Source organism: Mytilus californianus, unplaced genomic scaffold (assembly GCF_021869535.1).
Source record: "Mytilus californianus isolate M0D057914Y unplaced genomic scaffold, xbMytCali1.0.p SCAF_4, whole genome shotgun sequence".
NCBI classification, from domain to species: Eukaryota; Metazoa; Mollusca; class Bivalvia; order Mytilida; family Mytilidae; genus Mytilus; species Mytilus californianus.
Window position 1 is genome coordinate 111,917,283 of NW_026262690.1, and position 27,425 is coordinate 111,944,707.

General features: G+C 32.3%; 1 protein-coding gene across 2 annotated transcripts in view; it reads left to right on the forward strand.

Moving 5' to 3' along the window:
• Window positions 1-27,425, forward strand: part of LOC127739159 (dnaJ homolog subfamily C member 4-like) — a 97,824-nt gene that overhangs the window by 11,157 nt on the left and 59,242 nt on the right. The window contains exons 3-7 of one of the 2 annotated variants that reach the window (XM_052250753.1): window positions 5,638-5,731; window positions 6,202-6,395; window positions 7,505-7,678; window positions 10,312-10,404; window positions 16,861-18,231. In XM_052250753.1, coding sequence (XP_052106713.1) covers window positions 5,638-5,731; window positions 6,202-6,395; window positions 7,505-7,678; window positions 10,312-10,387 — 538 coding nt within the window. In that variant the 3' untranslated portion in view covers window positions 10,388-10,404; window positions 16,861-18,231. Of the gene's footprint in view, window positions 1-5,637; window positions 5,732-6,201; window positions 6,396-7,504; window positions 7,679-10,311; window positions 10,405-16,860; window positions 18,232-27,425 lie in introns of those variants that run through there. The other variant, XM_052250754.1, reaches the window with a different exon arrangement.

Genomic DNA, 27,425 nt, shown 5'->3' on the forward strand with positions numbered 1-27,425 from the left:
ATGTATTTAGATTTTTGATTTTTGGGCCCCGTTATCAACTTTGTCCACATTGAGGTCAAAAGGGTCCAAAATTAAAATTTGTCTGATTTCATCAAAAATTGAATTCTTGGGGTTCTTTGATATGCTGAATCTAACCATGTATTTAGATTTTGGATATTGGACCATAATAGGTGGATGTCCAATTTAAAATTTTTAAGTTCTTAGACCACATTCATTCTGTGTCAGAAACCTATGCTGTGTCAAATATTTAATCACAATCCAAATGCAAAGCTGTATCAAGCTTGAATGTTGTGTCCATACTTGCCCCAACTGTTCAGGGTTCGACCTCTGCGGTCGTATCAAGCTGCGCCCTGCGGAGCATTTTATTTTCAATACAATATATGTTGCAAATGACTGTACATGTACATGTACATCATTATTGTGTCATCTGATAGTAAAACAGTAGCAACACGAAGGGATCATTTCTTAGGTGGTCTTCTGTGTCACACTTTATCAAAATAAGGAGATGTGGTATGATTGCCAATGCGACAACTATCCACCAAAGTTTAAATGAAGTGGGTGTAAGCAATTATAGGTGACTGTACGGCCTTCAATAATGAGAAAAAAAAACCATACCGTGTAGGTGTATATAAAAGGCCTCCACATGAAAAAATATGAAACAATTCAATTGAAAAACAGCCTAATTTATAACAAGACAATTTACAAAATGACACCTACTAAGCTACAGGCTCCTGACTTGTGACAGGCACATGTAGAATGTGGCTGGGTTAAACATGTTTGAAAGCTCCAACCCTTTCCTAACCTGCAAGCTGGGACAAAGATGTAACAGCACAACATAAGAACAAGTTTTTTATTTGCAACTCCTTAAATTAACTTGATAGAATTCAACCAAACTTTCACAGATTCTATATACGATTATTAATTTTGACTTTTTGGGTTTATTACCAAATCGTGGACTCTGCTTATATTATTCTGAGATTGCTGTAGACACAAGTGTACCTTGGAAAGCTCACACATCTAAAGTGGATCTCATTGGGGTCTAAGGGACCGGTCAAAATTTCTTGATGCATGGGACCGGTGCAAACTGTAATGGGACAAGCACTTTTTGCAGTGTTTACAGGAATGGGACTCAATGTTTTTTCATTATTGGCAAGCATGGGACATGAACTTTTTGAAACAATATCTGTATATGAAAAAAAAATTATTTGATAAATCTATGACAAACAAAAATAACATCATGAACATCTAGCAATGTGAATTTAACAGTTACAACATACCAAATTCATTTTCAAGATTTAGGGACCGGTCAATATTTATTGGGGGTTGGAAACGGTGCAAAACGCAGTAGGACACACATTTTTTTAACTTAATTTTTGATAGGACTTCTACTTTTTTAGTTTTCAGCACTGATAGGACAGCAATATTGTTATGGCATATGTATGAATGTAGAAAATAAGTAAATTACAACAAAATAAACAAGATTAATTGAGGAACAAACAAGTAACATATGGTGTAAATCAGCCCATCTAACTAAATTAAATATAGATCTATCAAAATTCCAGTTTTTTTTTGGTAGTTTGGTTCATTGCTGTGAAATTAAAGAATTAAATTAATAGGTAAAAAAAAAATTGATGAAATTCAGATAGTCATCTTTAATTATTTTTATAACTTTTTCAAATCAACTTGGATTTTCATCAAACTATACAGTTATCTTAGTTATATATTGATCTTACTGAATCCCTGGTCGTTATGTAGTTTGGTGTATTGCTGTCAAATTTAAGGATTAAATTAATCTAGGAAAAAAAAGATAGAATTTGCATTTTGGACTAAATTCAGATAGTACACTTTAATGTTTTTTATAACTTTTTCAAATCAACTTAGATTTTCATCAAACTATACAGCTATCTCAGTTATATACTGATCTTACTGAATCCCAGGTCGTTATGTAGTTTGGGGTTTTGCTGTCAAATTTAAGGATTAAATTAATCTAGGTAAAAAAAATCTAGAATTTGCAGCTTGGACTCAATTCAGATAGTACACTTTAATTTGTTTTATAACTTTTTCAAATCAACTTGGATTTTCATCAAACTATACAGCTTTTTCAGTTATATATTGATCTTACTGAATCCTAGGTCGTTATGTAGTTTGTTTTATTGCTGTCAGATTTATGGATTAAATTAATCTAGGTAAAAAAAGATAGAATTTGCATTTTGGACTAAATTCAGATAGTACACTTTAATGTTTTTTATAACTTTTTCAAATCAACTTGGATTTTCATCAAACTATAAAACTATCTCAGTTATATACTGATCTTACTGAATCCCAGGTCGTTATGTAGTTTGGGGTATTGCTGTCAAATTTAAGGATGAAATTAATCTAGTTCAAAAAAGCTAGAATTTGCAGTTCAGACTAAATTTGGATAGTTAACTTTGAATTATTTTATAACTATTTCAAAGCAACTTGAATTTTCATCCAAATCTACAGCTATCTTCATTATATTTTTATCTTACAAAAAAACAGGTTATTTGGTAATTTGGTTTATTGCTGTCAAATTTAAATATTTAAATTATAGGTTTCTATCTGAATTTTGTCAAAACTGAAAATTTTAGCCTTTTTTTACCTATTAACTAAGTCCTTAAATTTGACACAATACACCAAAACACAAAACAACCTGGTATTTTGTAAGATAAATATATTATAAAGATAGCTGAAAAGTTTGATGAAAATCCAAGCTGATTTGAAAAAGTTATAAAATTTTAAAAATGACACCTTTGTTTTGTTAAAACAAGAATTTAATATAATCATGATAATAGAACTTTCATAACAATCCTTGATAACCTTTTAAAAAAGGAAATGTGTTCCAAAATTACAGTAAAAATTTGTTATAATCAAATTTAAATAAATTTTTGTCAGATTTAAAGACATGGCTTACAAGAGGCACTTTAATAAGGTTTAATTACATCAGTACATGTGTGTTTTACAGGTAAAAAGAAAGCCCTACTTTTCTTAAACTCGTGTTTTACTTATCGAATGTAGGACAGAAAGTCACATGACAAAAAGTCACAGACAAAAAGCCACAGGACAAAAAGTCACAATTCAGTTTTGAGATTATTTTTCTTTAACAAGAAAACACTAATTTAAAAAAAAACATTTTTGTACTTTTCTTGAACTTTAGTATATAAAGCAACTTTGTAAACAAAATTTATATAAAAAAAGTATTTATAATGATCAAATAATTGTTATGAAAACAAAATGTCAAAGTGGGTTGGTACTTAAACGGCTTCATGGTGCCAAGAAATATATCTTTTGCATGATTAAAATTTAATAAATCTTTATTTATCAAGTCTAATGAACAATTTCCTCAACTGTAAAATAAATATATGTAATAAAAAGTAAATATTTAAAGATCTTTCTCTAAAATATTCAAACAAGTGTTACAATACATATTATTTGTGACTTTTTGTCGTATCAAATTTGTGACTTTTTGTCCTATCAAATTTGTGACTTTTTGTCCTGTGACTTTCTGTCCGTTTACCTACTTATCTAGTGAATTCAAAAAGCCTTGCGATTTAAGTTTAACAGGATGTTGCAATTTTGAATGAATGTTATTTAGAATTTAATAGTCTCTGGTAGGTGTGATCTTTTTGCCCCAAGCAGGAGGTATCGCTTTATACTTCACCACTTTAATCAGAAGGACAATTTAAATAATTTCTTTAATGTTTGATCCCTTTTTGATATATTCATATAATATGTATCAACATGTCGAGACAATGTAGAGACTAGTCAAGTAAAATGTGAGCACAAAATCTGGTCTTTTCAGACTCTGAGCAGTTTGTAGTGTAGATAATGAACAAATCCAAAGTGATGAAGAAGATGACCTTGTAATAAGAGCCTATGACAGTTCTGACAGTGATAATGACAATGATGATAATAATACTAAATGATGAATACAGTAGTTATAGTAGTAGTAGTGGCAGTGAAAGTGAAAGTGAAATTGAAAAGGAATCTTATTTGCCTTCTTCAAGTAGGAGATCATTTAAAATTCCAGACAAATTCAAAGACTACTATATGTGATCTATGTTAATCTGATAAAAATGAAGTTAAATATAAAAAAGAAGATGTGGTATGATTGCCAATGAGACAACTCTCCACAAGAGACCAAATGACACAGAATTTAACAACTATAGTCTGTTTGATTTATTCATAGATTAGATAGGACATATACTTATTTAGTAGATATTTCATATAGGACAGAAACTTTTTTTGGTATATTCAGAGGGTAGGACATAGCTTTTTTTAAGGGAGAAATATGAATTGCACCGGTCCCAACCCCCCAATAAATATTGACCAGTCCCTTAAAGAACAGTGAAGGCAACAAAAAAAAACTTTGGAACAGAATTAACATGAAAAAATATTTGATATAAAATTAAAAAAATATGTAAAAATTTGATTAGATATTTTACATGTATAACTGTTTAACAAATGTAAAAAAAACGAATTCATGGATAGTGTTTCTGCACAAAAAAACATGATTGTCAAATATAATTCTGTCCTCCCATAAAGCAGAATTTACCTACCCACTGTTAATTTAGAATAGTCAGATTCTAAATTAAGCTGCAATTTTTTTGAAAAAATGTGTTCTATAATACACTTCATACATGTTAATTGTTTAATATTGCATGTATCATTTATTATAGTCAATAACATATTGTCATCTGTTTGGGCTCCTGTGTTGGCAATAAAATATGCTTATGTATTGTTTTGTTTACTTTATAACAGCAATAAAGATACAGTTCACACATAGTAGCATTATTTTTCAGCTATCCAAATACATTGTAGCATGAAATGTAGCCACAACTTTGATCATGTTTTTTGTGCTTTAACATGGGACACACACTTTTTTACTAGGTAAAGTGCATGGGACAAGCATATTTTTATTCTGCCAGTAACCATGGGATCAAGAGAATTATTTCAGACAATTTTCTTTTTGCACCGGTCCCATGCATCAAGAAATTTTGACCGGTCCCTAAACGTGACACGAGATTGGATGATTTTTTGTAGGCGTGACAGGTGAAAGTCAAATTATTTTTGCGTGAAAATGGGAAACGAAGTTGGGCAGGACATGTGAAATTACAAGCGCTATAATTGCACAATGTTGCAATGATAAGCGGGATACAGGATTCTGAGAAAACAATAAGAGGTTCTGGGATCAGACCCCCCAATGAAACCCCTCTAAATCATATTAATTATATGAGTTGAATGCTTTTATGGATTCTTCTTCGTTCCAACACATTACCCAAAACATGTACTGCAATACAATAAGGATATCTATCCCTCTGTCCATGAACAATTCAACATTCTCATGACATGTTTTGTACCTACAGTGATTGACCTGAATTTTCTTTACAACTGATTGATAGTATTTTGGTTAATTGTGTTATTTTTATGTAGTTTCATGATTATAAATACCAGATTGAGTTTTCCTTGTTAGAAATAGAAATTATTCTTTATATTTTTCCCCTCATAACTTTTACTGTTCCTGACTGAACAAGTCAAGTGAATGCGATTTGTATTATGCCATCCAATCATTTAAATGTTTGTATTATGCCTTAATGTTTTAATGGTTTTTCATTGTAGATGCATGTCAAAGACACATTACCAGCTGCTTGGTGTGGATCAAAAAGCATCACAAGAGGAAATCAAGACAGCTTATAGAGAAATGTCTAAGAAGGTATGATCAGGTATTGATATTGAAATAAGGAAATTATTTCATTTCATGTACCATGTTTGTGGATAATAAGTGGATCAAATTGCTACTGAAATATATGTCCTTATAAGATAAGTAGATGTGGTGAGATTGCCAATGAGACAACTGTCCAAATGAAGTAGGTGTTAACAGCTCTTAGGTCACTGCACAGCATTCAACAAAATGCAAAAACCCATACTCTTTAGTCAGCAATAAAAGGTTCTAAGTTCCTAACATGACAAATTATGAAACAATTCAAATGAAATAAAACCCAAACAGCTTGTTTTATGACAAAACAATAAACAAATTTAAAAATAAATATGACAGACAGACAGCAACCAAAGACAACCACTGAATAAGATGCTTCTGATATGGGAGAGACTCATATAGAATGTGGGAAGGTTAAATATGTTTGTTAGCTCCCAACCCTTATTATTTCTATGAATTTATTTCAGCTGCACCCAGATTTGAATCCACATGATCCAAAAACACACGACAAATTTATACGACTAAAAGAAGCTTATACAACTATCAGTACACCTGCTAAGAAAAAGACTTATGACAAATATTTAGCTGGTGTACAGAGGGTTATAAAGATGAAAATAAAAGAGAATGATTCTGAGAAAGTAAATCATGGTGGAGGTATGAGGTCAGTAATTTTATTTGTTGACTTTTATATATAGCAGTCTGCTGTCTAAATTTTGATGATTTTACCCTCTCCCCCAAAGAAAATGAATTATAAAATTTGCCAATGTATAATCTAAAAGACTGTAAATAATTTTATATTGTTTATAAAGCTTTACCTCATTTTTCCATTTCCATTGTTTAGGATGTTTTTTTTTTTTTACCAAAAACCTAAATCCCTTTATATAGGTGATTATAGTTTTTTCTTTAAATCCTTCTTATCTTTATAATACTAGTGTATCTGATGAAGGTGTTCCATGAAATCTGTTATGGGTATCACAATTTTTTATCAAGCGTTTTTTGCTGCTACTGTGTTGCTTTGGCTGGTAATAGATTATAAGTCCGTCTAAACTGGCATGATTTAATATTTTTATTTCCGTCATTTCAGTTTTACTTATTGCTTTTGTTGTCACTTTGACACATTCCCAGTTTCCATTCTCAATTCTATTATAATCATTAGTGATGGAGTTAGTCATAAATCACCAATATTTATACATGGGATGAACACACAGGAAGATTTCCTAGATGATCTCTTGTACTGTTATGAAATAGAAGCTCCTTTATAACATTTAATAGAGGGTATAGAATATATGTTCCACCAGGAACAGATATTATTGTATTGTTTATAAAAAAAGGTGGAACAAATGTATGTGGACAGTATAACCAGAAAACATGGCACTCCTACACATACATTTGAATAAAAAAATGTCTGTTGCTCAGAAATTTAACATAATAATAAATATTATTTTGAAGGATTTATTTGATGTGTAAACTCAGCAGACTCAGTCTGAAGGAATTTTTGTGAGTAAAAGGTTTACAGATCAATACACTCTGTAAAAATAATCTTCATTACTTATAGTTCCAATGAAATGCACTGAAAGTTATGCCTTATGAAATATGTTGTGGAAACTTACAGAACTATTTCGCCTGTGATGTCATGTACAAGTTATATAAAAAAGTAAAAACCTTTTTTGTTGTCATGACACTCACCAATGAAATGAAAGTTATCATAATAACATTGGAATCATAAAATGTAAGAAGGATTTTTTTTAAAACATCTATTATTTTTTTCAGGTATACACATGGTGCACCTTCTCCAATGGATATACGTCGGTTCCGATCACCATCACAGAAATATCAACCAAAGAACTATTCACAAAGTTTTCTTATGTCAGAAGATTTTTCTTATCAACGATTGCTTGGTCTTATGCTGTTGTTTGGGTTCAGTCTTAATTTTGTAATAGGGGTGTAGGTATAATTGCAATTTGTATGAATAAACTTAAATGTGAGGCAAACATTAAGAAAAGTTGTTACCTGGGATATAGGAGGTAAAATTATGTGGGGTTGCGGGGGATATATGGAGTAAAAAGTGTGATGTGGGGAAAAGTAGGAAAAAAGTGGGAGGTTGGGACAAAAATTACCAAAAAAGCAGGATTTGGAAAATGAGCAACAGGTGTCACCCCATCTGATTTCAGTATCTACCATCATTTAGTTTTGTATTGCTTGAAATTCTATCATACTTTTATTGTTTAACTGATTTCTATTATGTCAGTTAGGGGTACTACTTGTACAAGTTATTTTTATTTACTTGAAGAAGTAAATATTAATATACTTATATAAGTAAATTTGTAAGATACTTTTACAAGTGTATTTTATTTACTTGTATAGGTAAATTATTTTATTGGCTTAGACATTCAGATATTTTTACTTATACAAGTAAAAGTCATACTGTGGATTCATTAATATTCGTTGGATACTAATTTTCGTGGATTTCGTGGGTACAAGGGAACCACGAATTTAAATGTTCAACGAATTACAAATTTTTTAAAGGAATGTATGCAGACTTGGCCAAAACCACGTAATTAAATATCCACGAATATGCAAGTTTTCCTCAATCCACGAAAATTGGTACCCACGAAAATAAATGAATCCACAGTACTATCTCCTTTTTTTGAATTTCTCAGAACTTCTTTGCTCTAATAGAATTGTTTATTTTCTTTTTATATGTAAGAGAATGATAATCCCTTTCTTCATGATTAAGTACGAGCGTTAGCGAGTACTTATCATGAAGTAAGGGATTATCATTCTCTTACAAACTTAGAATATTTTAAAGTGCTCAAGGCTCAAATGGTCTATTCAAAAATTAGTTTCATTGTCAGTGCAATGTTTATAATTGATGCATGACTTCCTTTTTCGGCATGTCATTTATAGATTAGTTTTAGTGAAGTGAGGACTTTCTTATCATTTGGGAAATATTTAAAAAAAAAAAATGCGTTATAGATATTAGGTGACACAACAGTAGAAAGAAAAGGTAGGAATTGTATGTTTCCCGATTGTGAGTTTGAATGTAAATCATGTAATATTTTAGTGAGGAATTATCCTTTTTTAATTTACAGTTTAAACCAATTAATACATTTGAGTTACTGTAACAACTAAATTTTATTTTACAGCCAATATTTTGGTCCGGCTTTTTTACATCAAATACTGTTTCATTATGTCAGGGAAATGTTCAAAAATAGTGCCCTTAAAAGTTTTTAATATGTTCAAAATTAAATTCCTGTTTTTTTTATTGGAATACATGTATTGGAAATAACTATTTTCCCCAACCGCTGATCAAGTAATCAAAGTTTTGGAAAGCTAAAGATTTAGGTTATTTTTTATCTGAAAGATTTTTTTTCTTTTTTTTTTTCATATTGGTATTGTTTAGTTTTATAGTAATTTGAAGTTATTAATATTTTCATAATAACATTTACGGTACAAATTTTACTGAACCAGTAAACTTCAACTTATTTTGAGATTTTTGTTTGTTTCACAATTCAACTTTTAGTCAGTTTCAATCACTGTGTGATAAATTATTTCAATTTGATAAATGTGCTTCGGGGCAGTTGTAACTCATTTATAGAAACTCTTTGTTTTGAACTGTAAATAGACCCAAATAATAGGATAATCCCTTACTAAGAACATGATTTACATTCATTCTTCACAATTAAGAGGCATCCAATCCTACAATTTCATTGGTCGAGAGTACTTTGCTATATTCTAACCTTTGTAGATGTCTTTACTAAATAATTTTAGTGTGATTAATGGACAATGAAAATCTCATTTGTCTGTTATCTTCAGAACACTGCTCATTTACAAGCCCCCAAGGGTCAATTTTTGAAGGCCTTGCACAATTACTTAAGATCTTTGTGCAATTAGTTTCTTTGTTCAATTAGTGAGATGAAACATTGAACTCTAATAAAAAATTATGAGCTTACCAGAGAAAAATTGTTAAAGGCATGTTTTTGTCGAGCCTGCGACTTTTGTCACAAAAGCGAGACATAGCGATCCTACATTCCGTCATTGGCTGCAGCAACATCGTCCACAAATATTCACTCTGTGGTTAAAGTTTTTGAAATTTTAATAACTTTCTTAAACTATCCTGGATTTCTACCAAACTTGGACAGAAGCTTGTTTATGATCATAAGATAGTATCCAGAAGTAAATTTTGTAAAAAAAAAATCCTGTTTATCCGTATTTTACTTATAAATGGACTTAGTTTTTCTGCCAGTTAACATTACATTCACTCTGTGGTTAAAGTTTTTAAAATTTTAACAACTTTCTTAAAATATCCTGGATTTCTACCAAACTTTGACAGAAGCTTGTTTATGATCATAAGATAGTATGCAGTAAAATGTTAGTGTATGTTCAACTCTACCCTTATCTGGGACTGTGGTGAAAAACCACACCATTCGAAACAAGATGTAAGGAATATTGCAAAATTTGAAGACATATATAATTATGACAGGTACAATTAATACTATATTAGCATTAAAAGACTTGTATAAGTTCAGTCTTTTTAAGCTTGAATTTTAACCTGATTCTGTTATGCTTTTTTTCAGATATAATAAAACGCAGGAAATAGAAGTAAAAAGGGGAAATAAATCTACCACAAATGAAAGTAAAGGGAAAAGCTGACAGTGATTTAAAATTAGGTATTGTTATAGTTCACTTCTGTATTGTATTGTTTAGATCTGACAAGTGGCATTTAGAATCTCTTGTTTTATCTGAAAGGATGAAAACTATTTACATGAATTGTTTTGGGGAATTATTTACATGGTGTTTTGGGGAATTTTCCTTGAGCATATTTAAGGTGGTACCCAACACCTTGACTAATATTAATTTGGCTCGTTTAATTTTCCTAAAATTATGACAAAATTTTTACTTTGACCCTTTGACAAAAATATAAAAATTTCAAATAATTTGAACCAACCACTTTATCAGAAAAATTTCGTTGGTTATATAGCAGTTTGACAAACACTAATTTTGATCATTGAGAAGCTTAATATTTCCTTAACAATACAACGTAATTAAAACGTTTAGCTGATTTTTACAGAGTTATCTACCTGTAGTGTTAGGTACCACCTTAAATGTGTATATTACCCTTACAAATCAATTTCAGATACAATTTATTTAAAACATTAAAGGAATGGTTCTTGATGATAAAGTTGGACATCTCTTAAGTCATTTAACATGATTTGGTTGACTGTTACAGAATATAATTGTTACAGATAACCATGATATGTTCAACTTTTCTATTGAAAGTCCTTTTCTACTTGTACATATTCATGAATTCTTATTGAAGAAGACTTGTCAAATGACTTTTATCGGTCATGGGCATCTGTGCCTCTAGTGTTACAGGAACTACACTTTCTTGAACATCTTAATTCACCTCTCCTGTCTTGAAATTTAAATTTCTCTCTAAGTTGTCTAAAGTTAAGATTATGCTAGACCAAATAAATAAATTTTTGGAACGATGAAGTCCTAATAAAAGTCAGGACATTACAACAAAATAGAAGGTGTAAACTCAGTATCTGGGAATAATATTAGAATTAGGTTTAAAAATAAAAAAATATGATTATTGAGACACGGAAGTACCACGGGGTGGTTAGTGTCTCAACATACACATTTAGGTACAGATGTCTTGCTGGAGTTTAAAAAAACACCCCCATTCATATATTGATCTTTGAGAAAATCCCTACCCATACATATATTTCATAGGAAAATCATAACCCATTGATGTATTTCCTAGCTATCAGACATACAATCTATGCCATCTTATTTAGATGTTAACAACATGGGATCATTCATATTATTTGATAAAAGACCAGTACACTGTTTATACAGACATCCAAACATAAAATGATCATGTATGATCCATTGACATATACATTTCTGTCCATTATTGAGCTACCTCTTTGAAATTGTACCCCATTGATATATTTTACATTAAAAAAAAGTTACCCATACAAGGGTCACATCTGAGTATACCTTTATATAGGAAGAGATCCCCCATGGCAAGTACTAGTTAGTTTCACAGCATCTGTCTTTATTCTCTTGCATTTGCTTGGTGATCCTAAATTTCAGATATATATGACAACCTAAGCCATTTTGCAGTTTTTAAGGACAAGAATTCAAATTGCCACTTCTATATTTTTAAAACCTCTATGAATTTTCAAAATTTTAGAAAAAAAAACTTCATTTCAGTTTAAACTTGGTCCATATACTTTAACTTTTTAATGCATTACTCACATGATAGTACAATAATTCATTTGACAAATAAAGCCATAAGGTATGACATTGTTCAACAGATGAATTGCATTAGAAGTTCTTATTCGGTGTTAAGGTACATATAATTTTTGTTTTGTGTAAATATGCTCCTTCTACATGTTGTATTTCTAACCAACTTGAAATCCAAATGAAGTTTAAGGCTCCAAACTGTTATTGATTACAGTGAAATGATGAATATTGGAATACCAATTTTTGTGGATTTCGTAGATCTCGTTGGTATAGCTGAAACATGAAATTAAATGATCACCGTCCGAAGTACAAACTTTCTACAGGATTATATGCGAACTTTAAAAAAATCATGAAATCTAATTTCCACTAACTTCAATCTTTCCTCAATTCACAAAAATTGTTACCAATGAATATAAATCGATTCACACTATTCACTTCTCTGATAAATCTGCATTGCAGGGATACAACACCTACAAAAGGAATCAACTCATATTGAATTATAATATTAAGAATCAATTGAAGATTCATCAATCAATTTAAAAAACATATATACTGTATTGCATTCTGACAGTTTAAAAATTTAGCAAGAACTTTAATTAAACAAGTAAAAACTACTTATTGTAGTGAATCTGGTATACATTTTTATAAATATTGAGATTTCTGTTAATTCAAAAACTATTGCATGCATTTCTTTTTGCTATTATTGAGAAATTGACAAAAATGAGGAATTAATTATTGTGGTATCAGGAAATGCTGAAGACAAATAAAATTGAGAATGGAAACGGGGAATGCATCAAAGAGATAACAACCCGACAAAAGAGCAGAAAACAGCCCAAGGCCACCAATGGGTCTTCAAGACAGCGAGAAAATCCTGCACCTGGAGGAGGGCTTCAGCCAGCACCTAAACAATAATGTATACTGGTTCAGCGAAAATGGACGTTACACTAAACTCCGAAACATATAAATGAACCAAAATTTAAAAAAATACAAGACTAACAAAGGCCTGAAGTTCCTGACTTGGGACAGGCGCAAAGATGCGGCAGGGTTAAACATGTTTTTAAAGATCTCAACCCTCCCCTATACCTCTAGCAAATGTGGAATAAACAAACACACACCAATATGCACAGTAAAATTCAGTTTTAAAGAAGCCCGAGTCCGATGTTAGAATAGGTAACAGGAGAAACTAAAACTAAGCAAAATGACAATAATCAACATAAATTAATGCTATAAAAATTAAAATGCATTTTTTTTACGAATTCTATCTTGTCACAATTTTTCAATAATTAAAACACGGTAAAATTTCCTGAATTTACAGTATGTCCTATTTACTCTTCAATTAAATGTGATGGCATAATGATTTTGAGGGAAATTTCCTATATGGCCTATTAGATTTTCATAGATCAAACTTGTTATTTTGAGAATCACACAAATGTTTAGTCAAGGTTGAAAATTTCCTATGGCTTATACAAATTTTATATACAAGTTCCACGTTGTTTTTAAAATATCACACTGTTTAGTCAAGGTTTGAATATTGGTCATGTGAGACGTTTGACAACAGTAACTGTTATGTTGATTAGAGAAGAAATTTTTTTCCCTAAATTTGGAAGCCTTTATTATATCAAATTTTCAGTATAATAAAAAAATAATTAGTTATAATGGATTTAACAATATAAAAATAACAACCACAGAATTACAAGCTCCTGACTTGGGACAGACATATGATGAATGTGGTAGGGTTAAACATGTTTGTGAGTGCTCAACCCTCCCTAAAACATGGGACAGTCTGTAACAAGAGGCTCATGAGAGCCTGATATCACTCACCTGGTTGAAATTTCAGATTCAGGCATTTGACTTATTTGTAGATCTAACTTTGATGAACAATTTTGTAATTTACACTTTCTCTCTTTCTATAATAATATTAAAGATAATACATAACCCAAAACTGTAAAATTTCCTAAAAATTAACTATTTCTGGACAGTAACCCAACAATAAGTTGTCCTATTGGTCTGAAGATTACTTGAAAGGTAGATCTAAACCTGTTGAACACTTTCACCTATATGTCAGTTTTGCTCTTACTGCTTTAGTTTTTGAAATGAAAGCCGAAAACATTATTTGACCCCTATGTTATATTTTTAGAAACTGACGCCATGTTTTTGAATGGATCAAATCCCCAAATACAATCTATAAACTAGATACCCTAAGGAACATTCATATAAAGTTTTTAAGTATTTGGCAAAGTAGTTTCAGAGAAGAAGATTTTTGAAAAGTAATTGGACTTTCACAAAAAATGTAAAAAAAAACGTTTTAAGGGCAAAAACTCCTCAAGGGGTCAATTGACTATTTTGATCATGTTGACCTATTTGTAGATCTTACTTAGCTGAACATTTATTGCCATTTATACTTTCTCTCTATCTATTTTAATATTCAAGAAAATAACCAAAAACAGTAAAATTTAATAAAAACAAACCATTTCCAACAGTAACCCAACAATGGGTTGTCGAACTCGTCTGAAAATTTCATAACAAATAGATCATGACCCATTTATCACTTTAACCCTCTTTCACTTTTGATCTAACTGCTGTAGTTTTTGAGATATAAGCCAAAAACTGCTTTTGTCCCCTATGTTTTATTTTTAGCCTTGGCAGCCATGTTTGTTGATGGATCAAAACTTTGGATACAATATATAAACTAGATACCCTTAGGAGCATTCAGGTGAAGTTTGGAAGTATTAGGCCCAGTAGTTTCAGAGAAGAAGATTTTTGAAAAAGTAATAAACTTGCACCAAAAAATGTAAAAAATAAACGTTTCAAGGGCAATAACTCCTTAAGGAGTCAATTGACTATTTTGATCATTTGACTTATTTGTAGATTTTACTTAGCTGAACATTTTTGCTATTTACATTTTCTTTCTATCTATTATAATATTAAAGATAATAACCAAAAACAGTAAAATTTCATAAAAATAAACTATTTCGGACAGTAACCCTACAATTAAATATTGGTGGTCCAATTGTCTGAAAATTTCATAGCAGATAGATCTTGACTTATTCATCACTTTAACTCCATGTCAATTTTGCTCTAACTACTATAGTTTTTGACATAAAAGCCAAAAACTGCATTTGACCCCTATGTTCAATTTTTAGCCATGGCGACCATGTAAAGTTTTTTGCGGTCGTATATTGGTATGATGTTGGCGTCGTTGTCGTCGTCCGAAGACACATTGGTTTTCGCACTCTTACTTTAGTTTAAGTGAATGGATCTCTATGAAATTTTACCATAAGGTTCAATACCACAAAAGGAAGGTTGGGATTGATTTTGGGGGTTATGGTACCAACAGTTAAGGAATTAGGGGCCAAAAAGGGGCCATAAATAAGCATTTTTGTAACACCCAGACATAACTTGTGTGTTAGTGTATGGATCTTTATGAAATTGTACCACAAGGTTCCATATCATAAAGGGAAAGCTGGGTTTGAGTTTGGGGGTAATTGCCTTAAACATTTAGGAATTTGGGGCCAAAAAGGGGCCAAAAACAAGCATTTTTCTAGTTTCCAGACAATAACTTGTGTTCAAGTGTATGGATCTCTCTGAAATTGTACTGCAAGGTACCATAACACAGAGGGAAGGCTGAGATTGAGTTTGGGGGTGATGAATCATAAGGGGGTTCAAAAATTTGGGGGGGGGGTTTCCTTTTTTTTTCTTTAAAGTTTTCCATTTTAAATTGGTTATTTCTGATTTATATATAAAAGCAAATAATAATGATATGGTTTGAATAGGTAAATTAAAAAATTTTAAGTTCTTAGACCACATTCATTCTGTATCAGAAACCTATGCTGTGTCAAATATTTAATCACAATCCAAATTCAGTGCTGTATCAAGCTTGAATGTTGTGTCCATACTTGCTCCAACTGTTTAGGGTTTGACCTCTGCGGTTGTATCAAGCTGCGCCCAGCGGAGCATTTTATTGCTGTTTACAGTTTATCTTTATCTTCAATAATCAGCAAAATTTCCTTAAAATTATAAATTTAGTGGCAGCAACCCAACAATGGGTTGTTCAATTTGTCTGAAAATTTAAGGGCTAATAGATCTTGACCTACTGAACATTTTTACCCAAGTCAGATTTGCTCTTAATGCTTTAGTTTTTGAGCTATAAGCCAAAAACTGCATTTGACCCCTATGTTGTACTTTTAGCCATGCGGCCATGTTTGTTGATGGATCAAAACTTCGGATACAATTTATAAACTAGATACACTAAGGAACATTCAGTTTAAGTTTGAACGTATTTGGCCCAGTAGTATCAGAGGAGAAGATTCTTGTAATATATTACGTCGACGACGACGGACGACGGATAAGAACAGACGCCAAGTGATGGCATAACCTCACATCGGGCCCTTCGGGCACCTGTGAGCTAAAAATCAGTTGCAAATGGCCGAACTCAATAGATCAGTATGAAGCACAAAAAAAACCAGCTAAATAAAAACAATAGACACAATGCACCAATGTAAGAGTACTTGCAGCTACTTAAAGCTAGTTCGAAGCCAATTACAACTAAATAAATCATGTTCTCCCAGTATCAATCAGTACATATTCCATGAATTTAGTATAAAGAAGACATAAACAGTCTGAGAAATACACAACCTTGTGCAATGCCAAAATATCAGTTAATAGTAACAACAGGACATAGGAACCTATTTTTTTTAGCAGTGGGATAAAAAGTTTATTCATATAAAAGTATGAGTTTACATGTTCAATTTTATATACAAAACTAATAACTTCCTTTAGTTATTGTAAAACTATAAAATACTGAAAGAAAGTTGACTAAATCAAAACAATTCAATAATGATAATGATATGCTTTATTTCATTTATTTTCAGGTATTTTAAACATAATTGTGACTGTGATTAGAAAAAAATATCAGCAGGGAATTTCTGGTAGATGAATCCAGAAGTTTTGAGCGTTAAAGAAATAACATGTCTGTAATTAGATTTTGTTGTAAATAATACAGATATTGTGTTGATAGAAACACATTTTCTTAGAAGAATAAAGTGTAAAGCTATGAAATTTTGGAATATGACAGTTACATTAAACAATGGGAATAATTATGTACATGTATTATAGATTGATGTGATGTGTAAATTAAAATAAAACAATGCGAGTGTCAAATGTCCAAGGTTGGCTACCATAACTAAAACAGGAACTTCTAATTTGTTACTTATATATAATTGTAAAATTTGAAAGGTAAACTAATGAATTGCTCTGTAATATTCTGTTGATAGTATTGATACTTTTTTTTGAAGTTCTATGAACTGAAAACAAATGGATACTATTTCTACAATGAAGGGAGGGGTTGTGTAAGCTTGTATAAAAAATTAAAGGTAATTAGTTATCAAAGTGTGTTAATACACATGCCATTCATACCATGTATCTGGACACCTTATCACCTCAGAGATCTGTATGTTTAGACAGGCACATAAACATGTGGCCTGAAAAAAAAAAGATTTATAAAGCAAAATTAATAGTTAGGATACAAATTACAAAATGAAAGCCAAACATTAATGGGCCATGAGCATGAGCGAACAAGCACTTCTCTTTTAAGTGAATATGTCTCACCATTTCTCCTTATCAAATAAAAAGAGTAGTCAGTTCTTTTTATCAAATTTCCCTAGATTCTGAAGTAGTGTAAAATCTATTGTCAATAGTTATTGTCTCGCCTGCGACAAAAGATGCAGAAAGCAAGACATAGGTTTTGCTTTTCAGACGGCAACGAGAGAGGATGCGTCAACAATTGTTGATTTTTCTGCTTAATTCAGTTTGATAGGAACTACTTGTGATAGATCAATGATATTTTCTATAAAGTTCCATTACTATCAGTACAAATCAGTTTGACGACTATTTCGAGGCCCTGCTCCCTAGGTCATGTTCCAGTGACTTGGAATTAATAAGCAATTTTCAATATTAACCTTTCTGTTTAAGCCAGTTTGATAGGAAGTACTTGTGATAGATCAATGATATTGCATTACTGTCAGTTCAAATCAGTTTGATGACTATTTCAAGGGCCTGCTCACTAGGTCATGGTCCAGCTACTTTTAGTTGCAGTCCATCAGATTGTCTTTTTTCGAATTTTCTGCAGACAGGCAAGACATATCTCTGTGTCAACAATTTTTTCTTAATTTGATCAATATAGTCCTCTGTCATGTGTAATTTTTTTAACAATAGCCATAATAGGGTGGAAACTATTCACAAAAACAAAGCAACAAAGACGTGAGTGTTTAACGACCTTGACTGGCTATAAAGCCATTGAACGGTTGGCCTTTGCAGCAATGTCATGCTTTGTTTTTAGATTGCATGACACAACTTACATTGGTGATTTCGAATCTGTTCAAAGTTTTGATTTTTCTACCCTATATACCACTTTGCCTCATAATCTCATTATTAAAGAAAAAATTACATACCTAATTAATGATTAAATGGGCATTTAAAAAGTCAGAATGTGCATATGTTCAAACTCTTTTAGGTCATTATTTAGTACTGACAAACGAAAGAACTCTGTCAATTCAACATGCTTTGATATGATAACTGCACTTTTATTTTTACTAGATAACATTTCTGTTCGTTATGGAGTTTCTGTATATCGCCAAGGTGTTTTAATTCCAATGGGACTAACTGTGCACCACTTATTGCGGACCTGTTTCTGTGTTGTTACGAAAACAATTTATATTTAAAATCAGCAAAGACTGATTGATACAACATCTGACACAAAAGTTTAATAACACTTTTAGATATTTGGATGATATTTTGTCTCTCAATAATGACGACTTCAGTTTGTACACTTAAGAAAGTCATCCTGTTGAACTTACTTTAAATATTAACAATGAACGCTGCCCTTTCTTGGATCTTAATATCTAAATCTTTGATTGGAAGCTTAGTACTATAATTTACAATAAAAGAGATGAATTTTCATTTCCAATTTCCTATTGTTGATTATTCGTTTTTAGATGTTGACGTTTGCTTTGCACTATCATATGGGGTTTATTTATCTCAACTTGTTTGATTCGCTTGTGTATGTAACAACGTTTTTGATTTAACGAAAACAATCTCTGCATTACTGAAAAATTATTACACCAGGATATTCGATATCACAAACGTGTCAAAACTTTTATTTAATTTTATCATCGGTACAAGGACATCATTCATAAATTCATAAATATAAATCAACGTGCAAACATCTTATACATTCAGGTATTTCACATCCCATCTTTTATATTGATATTCTATACAATCACGAAAATTTCGTCAACACCTCAAAAGCTAAGCAAACCTTTAAAAAGACTTATTCACAAGGGATATAGTTACGACACTGATATCCAGTCGTTAAAGATGGAATTTTTCGGAAATGATGTAACGAAGACATACTCTTTACATCAGTTTAATGTAGGTCTGGAGCTGGCATATCAGTAACTGCTTGTAGTCCTTTGTTCATTTGTGTTGATCATTGTTAGTTTGCTTAGTTTCTTCTGTTACCTATTCTAACATCGGACTCTGACTTCTTTTGAACTGAGTTTAAATGTGCGTATTGCTATGTTTGTTTATTCCACATTGGCTAGAGGTATAGGGGAGGGTTGAGATCTCAAAACACATGTTAACCCCGCTGCATTTTTGCGTCTGTACCAAGTCTGGAACCTTTAGCCTTTGTTAGTCTTGTGTGTGTTTTTTTTTTATTTGGTTGATTTGTATAGTTCGGAATTGAGTGTGGCGTCCATTTCGCTGACCTAGTATACATTATTGTTTAGAGGTCAGCTGAAGCCCGCCTCCAGGTGCGGGAGTTACCGGCTGACATTAATACCCTTGGGCTGTTTTCATACGACTGCAAAAAATTTTGCGGTCGTATATTGGTATCACGTCGTCGTCCGCGTCGTCCGAAGACATTTGGTTTCCGGATAATAACTTAAGTATTAGTAAATAGAAATCTATGAAATTTAAACACAAGGTTTATAACTACAAAAGGAAGGTTGGGATTGATTTTGGGGGTTATGGTCCCAACAGTTTAGGAATAAGGAAATAAGCATTTTTCTAGTTTCCAGACAATAACTTGTGGAACGGTGTATGGATCTCTCTGAAGTTTCCATACAACAAAGGGATGGTTAGGATTGGCTTTGGGGTGTTATGGCTCAGACCGTTTAGGAATTGGGGGAAAAAAGTGAGAAAAAACAATGGTGTCCTGGTTAATGCACAATTACTTAAGTACAATGTTGTGTATGAATTACCTCCCTTACACTGCTTTTTAAATTATGTATAAGAAATGTATTGTCTTGAGGTGATTAGCTGTCAATTTATTTTTAAAAGTTACTATTTTAATAATTTTAAAAATGCTGATTAAGATATATTAATTTTAGCCATGATTATGTATGTCATTTTCTATTTTAAGACTTTTATGATGTATTTAAATGGGTTATTATGGTTGCAAACTCCACAGGAAATTTGAATTGAGATTATGACCATATTTTGAGGGAAAGATTTTTTTTGGAAAAAGGGGGGGAGGTCAATAAATTGGGGGGAAAGGGGTGGGGGGGGACAATTTTTTCTCCTCAAGATTTCAGAAATCAAAAGGAAAATTTCTTCAAATATTTTTTTTTTGAAAAAAGGAGGGGGGGGGGGGGGGGGGAGGAGGTAAAAACACATTTTTTTGAAAAAGAAGGGGGTAATTTTTTTTTGGGGGGAGGTCAATTCGCAACAGCATAGTGTATAGCGCAAGAGCCAAAAAAAAAAGGGAGGTACATTTTTTTTTGGGGGGGGGGGGGGGGTCAATTTGCAACAGCATAGTGTATAGCACAAAAGCAAAAAAATGAATATAAATTCAATTCATATAACCAATTCTAAGTTCTTTGACTACAGTTATTCTGTGTCAGAAACCTATTAAGTGTCAAATATTGAATTACAATCCAAATTCAGACCTGTATCAAGCGCGAATATTGTGTCCAATTTTGCCCCAATTAAGGGTTGGACCTTTGCGGTCGATTCCAGCTGCGTTCGGCGAAGCAATTTATTTACTCTTTTGTCGAATTGTTGTCTCTGACACAGTCATTGGTTTGTAGTGCTGCCTACCAACTAACATGACTAAAATTAGAACAATGTTTTTAAATGCAAGTATTGGTTATGAAAACTGTCAATAGACAAGAGAAATTCTGACGGGCAGAAATGTTTCCAATTCACGATTTATCTACTGCCCATCGATTTTTACCATTTTAAAAAGTTTTTGTCTATCATGAAAATTATATAAGGTAGAGAGAAACTTAGAAATGATCATTAAGACGAGCTCGACAAATGGATTAAATCGTTAGTCCACTCCTTACAAGAGGTGTTGTCCTTTAATGATAGATTATACTAGGAATGTCAATTCGGTGAAGGATAAATGATCGAGTACCTATTGGTTCTACCGAGCGTTACTCGAGTACTCTCTCGGATAATTTTCCAACAAAATCGGAAAAAACGTTACACGTATTTAACTCTTTTATGGTCGTTATCTAATGGACATCAAACTCTACATTATTATCTGGGACTTAATAATGTATCATAAATTGTAAACAAGGAAGAATTCCACTTAACCTCCCCCACCCTGACTTACGGAATAAACAATATATTCAGGTAAGGGTGGTTCAAAATGAAATGGAAGTCTTACCGATATTCAAAAGCGTGATGTTTAGAAGTCACTGAAGTGTTTAAGTTTTCACTTCTGTAAATGTAAACAATGCAATTTCCCATAGGAACTTTTTTTACAACTAAAACTATGCCCCTTTTATAATGAAGTTTCGTAAAAAAAATCATATCCTGGAATGTTCATATGCGCTACTATTTTTGCAAAGGCCAAAACATAGGACTGCGGCATATTTTCAACATTCATATGCCTTGAACTTCGAAGAGTTTCAACTTAAACTAAAATGCTGTACTACCCTTTCCTTTAATTTGAGTCTTCCTGAGAATTCAATTTGTCCGCTATCCAGTAGTATTTATACTGATAAAACTCCCAAATTGTGTCTCTATAAGATGAAACATAGAGATCCTACCTGGGAACCAGTAGGTAAACAAAATAAAATATCTATGAATATTTAATATCTCTCCAAAAGAGACGTGGTTTGTAAATGAGCTGTTTTTACCAAGTGCACCTTTACAAACATATTCAAATAGATAAATATGTAAAAACACTTTTTATCAAAACAATACTTATTTATCAGAATCACAGTCTAAAATCACTGCTTATACTCTAAATTTGTTTTTACAGTACATTCAACACCCTCAACTCTGTTTCAATTTGTATGCCCCCGCCGTAGCGGAGGGGGCATTAAGTTTTACCATTGTCCGTCTGTACGTCCGTCCATCAGTACGTCCATACGTCCCATGATTGGTTTCCGTGCTCTAACTTTAGTTTGCCTCAATCAAATATTATGAATCTTGTACACAATGCTTATTGCCACAAAACTCAGATTAAGAAAAAATTCGGGTAGCGTCACTTACCTTTCTTGAGTTATGTCCCTTTATAACCTTATATACAAGCGGGGGCATCATCTATGTCCCATTGACACATCCCCCATTTATTTAATTTTTAAAGAATTTTAAAACAAGATTTTTTAAAATTATTGTCAGCCTGCCCTATTTGCATGTTTACTGAAACTGCTCTGATAACAAATTGAAAACAATGTCATAATACTATAAATGTAAAGTTTGATAATTAATCATTCTAACATTTTAGATTATATAACGTAACCAATTCGGATACTGTCCCAGTCTACATCTTACTGTATGCCCATTTATTTTTAAAAGTTAAAAATCACTGCCTAAAGTGGCCAGCTTAGAAATCTTGTCATAATCTTATCATCTCTAAAAAAGAGGCGAAAGATACCAAATGGACATTCAAACGCAAGTCCCTAACCACATATCTAACATAATTGAACTTATATATGAGCTAGAAGTGCTTAAACAAAGCTATTTTTGCAACAGTTGTATTTATGAAGTTACCAGTTGGATATATAGGTGTCAGACCACTACCTATTCAACCATATTTGCAATGTTCACAGCTTTCTAAATATCTTACCTGAACTTGAACTTCTTAGAAACTAGGTATATCCTGAATCATACATGTATCACCCTTTTTACATGCAAATTTTCAACCAATGTTTAAAGTCTTGTACTTGTAGTGAAAGTCTAACGCTCGGAAGACAAGTACTACTAAAAAAAAACCCTGGTTTTCTGGAAATCTTAAATAAGTATACTATGGAGCGCATTAATCCTCAATTTTTAATGCCATCTCCTAGGCAAGTAAATTTTAGCTCAAAATGGTCTAAGTATATTTCTATTTCACCAAAAAATTCATTTCTGCAAATTTGGTTGTTAGTTGAGGTAAAAAATGACATCAAAAGCACTATTTTTTTTCAAGGAAGGGCTACTTTTGCATTATGTTCTAAATTGGAGGGAGTAAATTGGTGGTCTGACACATAAAGAGACATTTTCCCCTTAAAAATTGTTTGAACTCTAATTTTATGTCCATATAGAAGTAACGAGTAAAATTGAAAGATTTTGTGAAATTTAGATAAGCGGTTTTCAAAATTTTTAATAAATAGTCATAGTATCATACATTAACCACAACCATAAATTTTCATCTCAAATCTTGGTTTGTGTAATGCTTAGGAAAACCTCTTTTTGAAGTAATAAAAGACTTTGAATAAAAAATTTTTGCACCCAAAGTCTCTGCATGCGTATTTGTCACAGTACTTAAACATTTAATTACTTATGCCAAAAAAGTAATCAATGAAATTTTATTTCAATTTCAATTTTAAATAAAATATCTATAAACATGAAAATGTATCCAATTTCTTGTTGCCAAAGGCATATCAAATTATCAACTCGTGTATTTTAATAGCTTCCATAGCTAAAATCCTAAGGTTTAAGTGCAGTTTAAGCAAATCTGCAGACAGAAAATGGCTCGAAAGAGGACTCCTCTATCTAAAGAATTTGGGTTTCAGAAAGGTAACACCCCAACTCACAAGGGTAAGAAATTAGAGTTTGAACCCAAAATTGAATCTGAACTTTTAATGTGGCTACAATATACTGTTTTTGAGTCTAGAGGTTCACATGACAGTTCAGAAGTCCTTGAAATTCAAGATGTTGAACAATCTGCTTCTCCTCCAATGCTTTTGCGGCCGCTTACAAATTTCCTGAACAGATTGATGAATATTTGGATCCAACAATCCGTGATCCTGATAATCACACATATACCCACTAAGTTAATCTCTAGTGAGTGCTATATGGAATTCTGCAATTAAAAAGACATGTAATTGAGAATAATGATTGTGATAGCGATGTGACTCTCATGCAGCCCAAAAATGGGGATTTGCATGGAAGGTTAGTCTAAAATGTGTAAAATGTGGTTTTGTTGGTTAATGTTACAAAATTTTTCTTTCATAAAGTAAATTATAGTGCACCTGGTAGAAAGGCCAATAAAGCTGGACATACACGCAGGATTGATGACAACAACTATTTCAAACGAGTTTTCGAGATATCACTCTCACATGTAATGTTATTCCTGCAAATTTATCAGGTATGCAAAAGCTGGCCAATGAAGTTGGACAAGTTGTTGTAAATTTCAACCGACAAAATATGAAAGATATAAGGGAAATAGTCGGTTATGGTCGTATATGCTAACCCTGTCTTAGTAAATGTTGAAACGGATGGGCGATACAACAGTCCAATATATAATAGTGGTGTCACTGCGTTTCAAGCTGGAATACATATTGTACAAACAATGGTTGAGAATAAATACTAAACTAAAAAAAAAGGTGTTGGTGTATGTACTGGTAACAAGCTTTGCAAAGCTGTATCAAGGTTCAGAATAAAGGCATTGAGGTATTGTGTCCAAATCATGCAGGACATTGTTCAGAAAATTTAGCAGTATATTCAGTAATTGGACATGAAGGTAGCATAGGCAATTGTGTTGTGCTACAGTGGTAGTTGTAGTATATCGTGCCAAATCAATTCTGAATCATTTGTTTGTGCCGGTACACCTCAAGATCACTGGCAAAAGGGCTTCCTTCCAAATGAAGGGCCTCTTAAAATGACAAGTGATGATGAGGTTCGTGTTGAAAATTACATTAATATACTGTAATGTCAACAAAGTTTAGAGCTTGTACACTTTTTAACTTCAACTAACAATGTGAAGCATTTAAAAGAGAGGCGAAGGATACCAAAGGTACATTCAAACTCACAAATCGAAAATAGACTAACAATGCCATGGCTAAAAAGTAAAAGATAAACAAACAACAGTACACAAAACACAAAAAAGAAAACCAAAGACTGAGCAACACGAACCCCATCAAAAACTTGGGGTGATCTCAGGTGCTCCGGAGGGGTAAGCATATCCTGCTCCATGTTATGTTAGTACAAAGCCGGTGATAAGTCTAGTTCTGTAGATCACATTCGGGGAAAAGGGGGCGGGATTGTAGTTACGACAATTGGAACATATCCGTTGTCATCTGTGAAACTTATATTCCATAACGGTTAACCAACTCATGACGGTGTCCGTAAAATTTACGAAGGGACGATTTCAACTTCACCCCTTGAAACTTTTGATTTAATAGTTTTTTTGTAATCGTACATTACAAAGATGCAATCCCAAAATAGTTACTTACAGTAGAAATTTATCAGGTCGCGTTCACACAGCAGTCCATTTGAGAAATCCCAAATTTTCGAACTCAACCATACTCCTTACAAAGGTAATGGATGCCGAGCTTACACCTTGCTCATCTGTCACAAAGCCACTAAAACAAAACCGACATGTTGATGTTTACTGCAGCAAAAGGAAAATGTTCAAAGAGACAAAATGTCTCAGATCTGCAACACGTCAGAGAAAATATGACCTGCATGCTGCAAAACATTATAAAAATTCTTTATCGCAGAGGTACTGCTGACCCAAAGGTACCTCAATCTGATAAGATAAAGCCAGAAACGGTAAAATTCTTCATGTTCTATATTTTCACCAACTTATACATGTTATAGGATGCACTTCTGTAAAAATACACAATGCAATTTCTTTTTACGGCTGAAACTATGCCACTTTTACTATGGAGTTTCGTAAAAAATCATATCCTGGAATGTAAAGTCCGTATACACTACTATTTTTTGCAAAGGTCAAAATATAGGGTGTTCGGGATATTTTCAGCATTTATATGACTTGAACTTACAAGAGTTTAAACTTATACTGAAATGCTGTACTACCCCACCCTTTACTTGAGTCTTCCTGGAAGTTCAATTTGTCCGCTATCCAACAGTATTTATATAAAACACCCAAGATGTGTCTCTATGAGATGGAACATTGATATCATATCTGGGAAGCAGAATGTAAATATAACAAAATATCTATGAAGTTTAAATATCTCCCAAAACGAGGAGTGTTTTGTGAATCAGCTGTATTTACAAAGAGCAACCTTAACCAGTTTCTTTTTTTTTCTGTGTAAAGTCTGTTTCGAAATTTGCAAAAGGATGTTTGGCTCTAATATGGTGTTTTAAGTTCCCCTAGCCTGGCCTGCAAGACGCCAGTTCAACATCACATACTTCAGTCTACTGCCAATGCTTCGTTTTTAGTATTTCCAAACGGAAAATTTCAGAGGCAATTTAAATAAAAATTTAGACCAAACATACGAAACGTACTTTAACTATGATAAATTAGATATTACTATTCAATTTCCCAGAGGCATTCTGAAGAAAATCATTTATATGAATAGAAGGTGCGATGTCCTAACAGGAAACCAATTCCTTGAATATCATTTCGGTATTCGATACTCGGTACTACCGAGCAGTACCCAGTACTCGAGTACCGGTGACATGTTTTTTGTCATTGAGGGCATATTGTGTTTGTTGCAGATTTTTGACAGCTGCTGATAAAGAGGAGCTGACGATTTCCCATTACTTTGTTCCACTCACAGGGACATACAAAGAATAGTCAAATTAACCTAAGGTTAACCTTGTCGGAGGTAGTTGAAACCGAGACTGTGACCAGGTATATAACCCCTTAAGTAATGTCAAGTATACGTATCAACGTCAGGAATAAACGATATTCAACATCCGTCGGCATAGCATGTGTATTAGAAAAAAAATTCGTAAGGGTTCCGTGGAACCCAGTGTCTCGCCTACTTTTTCTGTTAATCGCAGGCTCTACAAAAATGAGGAAGTAAATCAATAAAAATATTCCACTTGATACTATCTTTTGATTGTAAGAAGCTTCAGTCCAAGTTTGGTAAAAATCCAGGATAGTTTATGAATCTAATAAATGTTTAAAAACTTTAACTGCAGACTGAATGTAATTTTATCTGGAAGAAAACAAAATTTCCTTCTAGATACTAGCATTTGATCATAAACAAGCTTCTGTCCAAGTTTGATACAAATCCAAAATAGT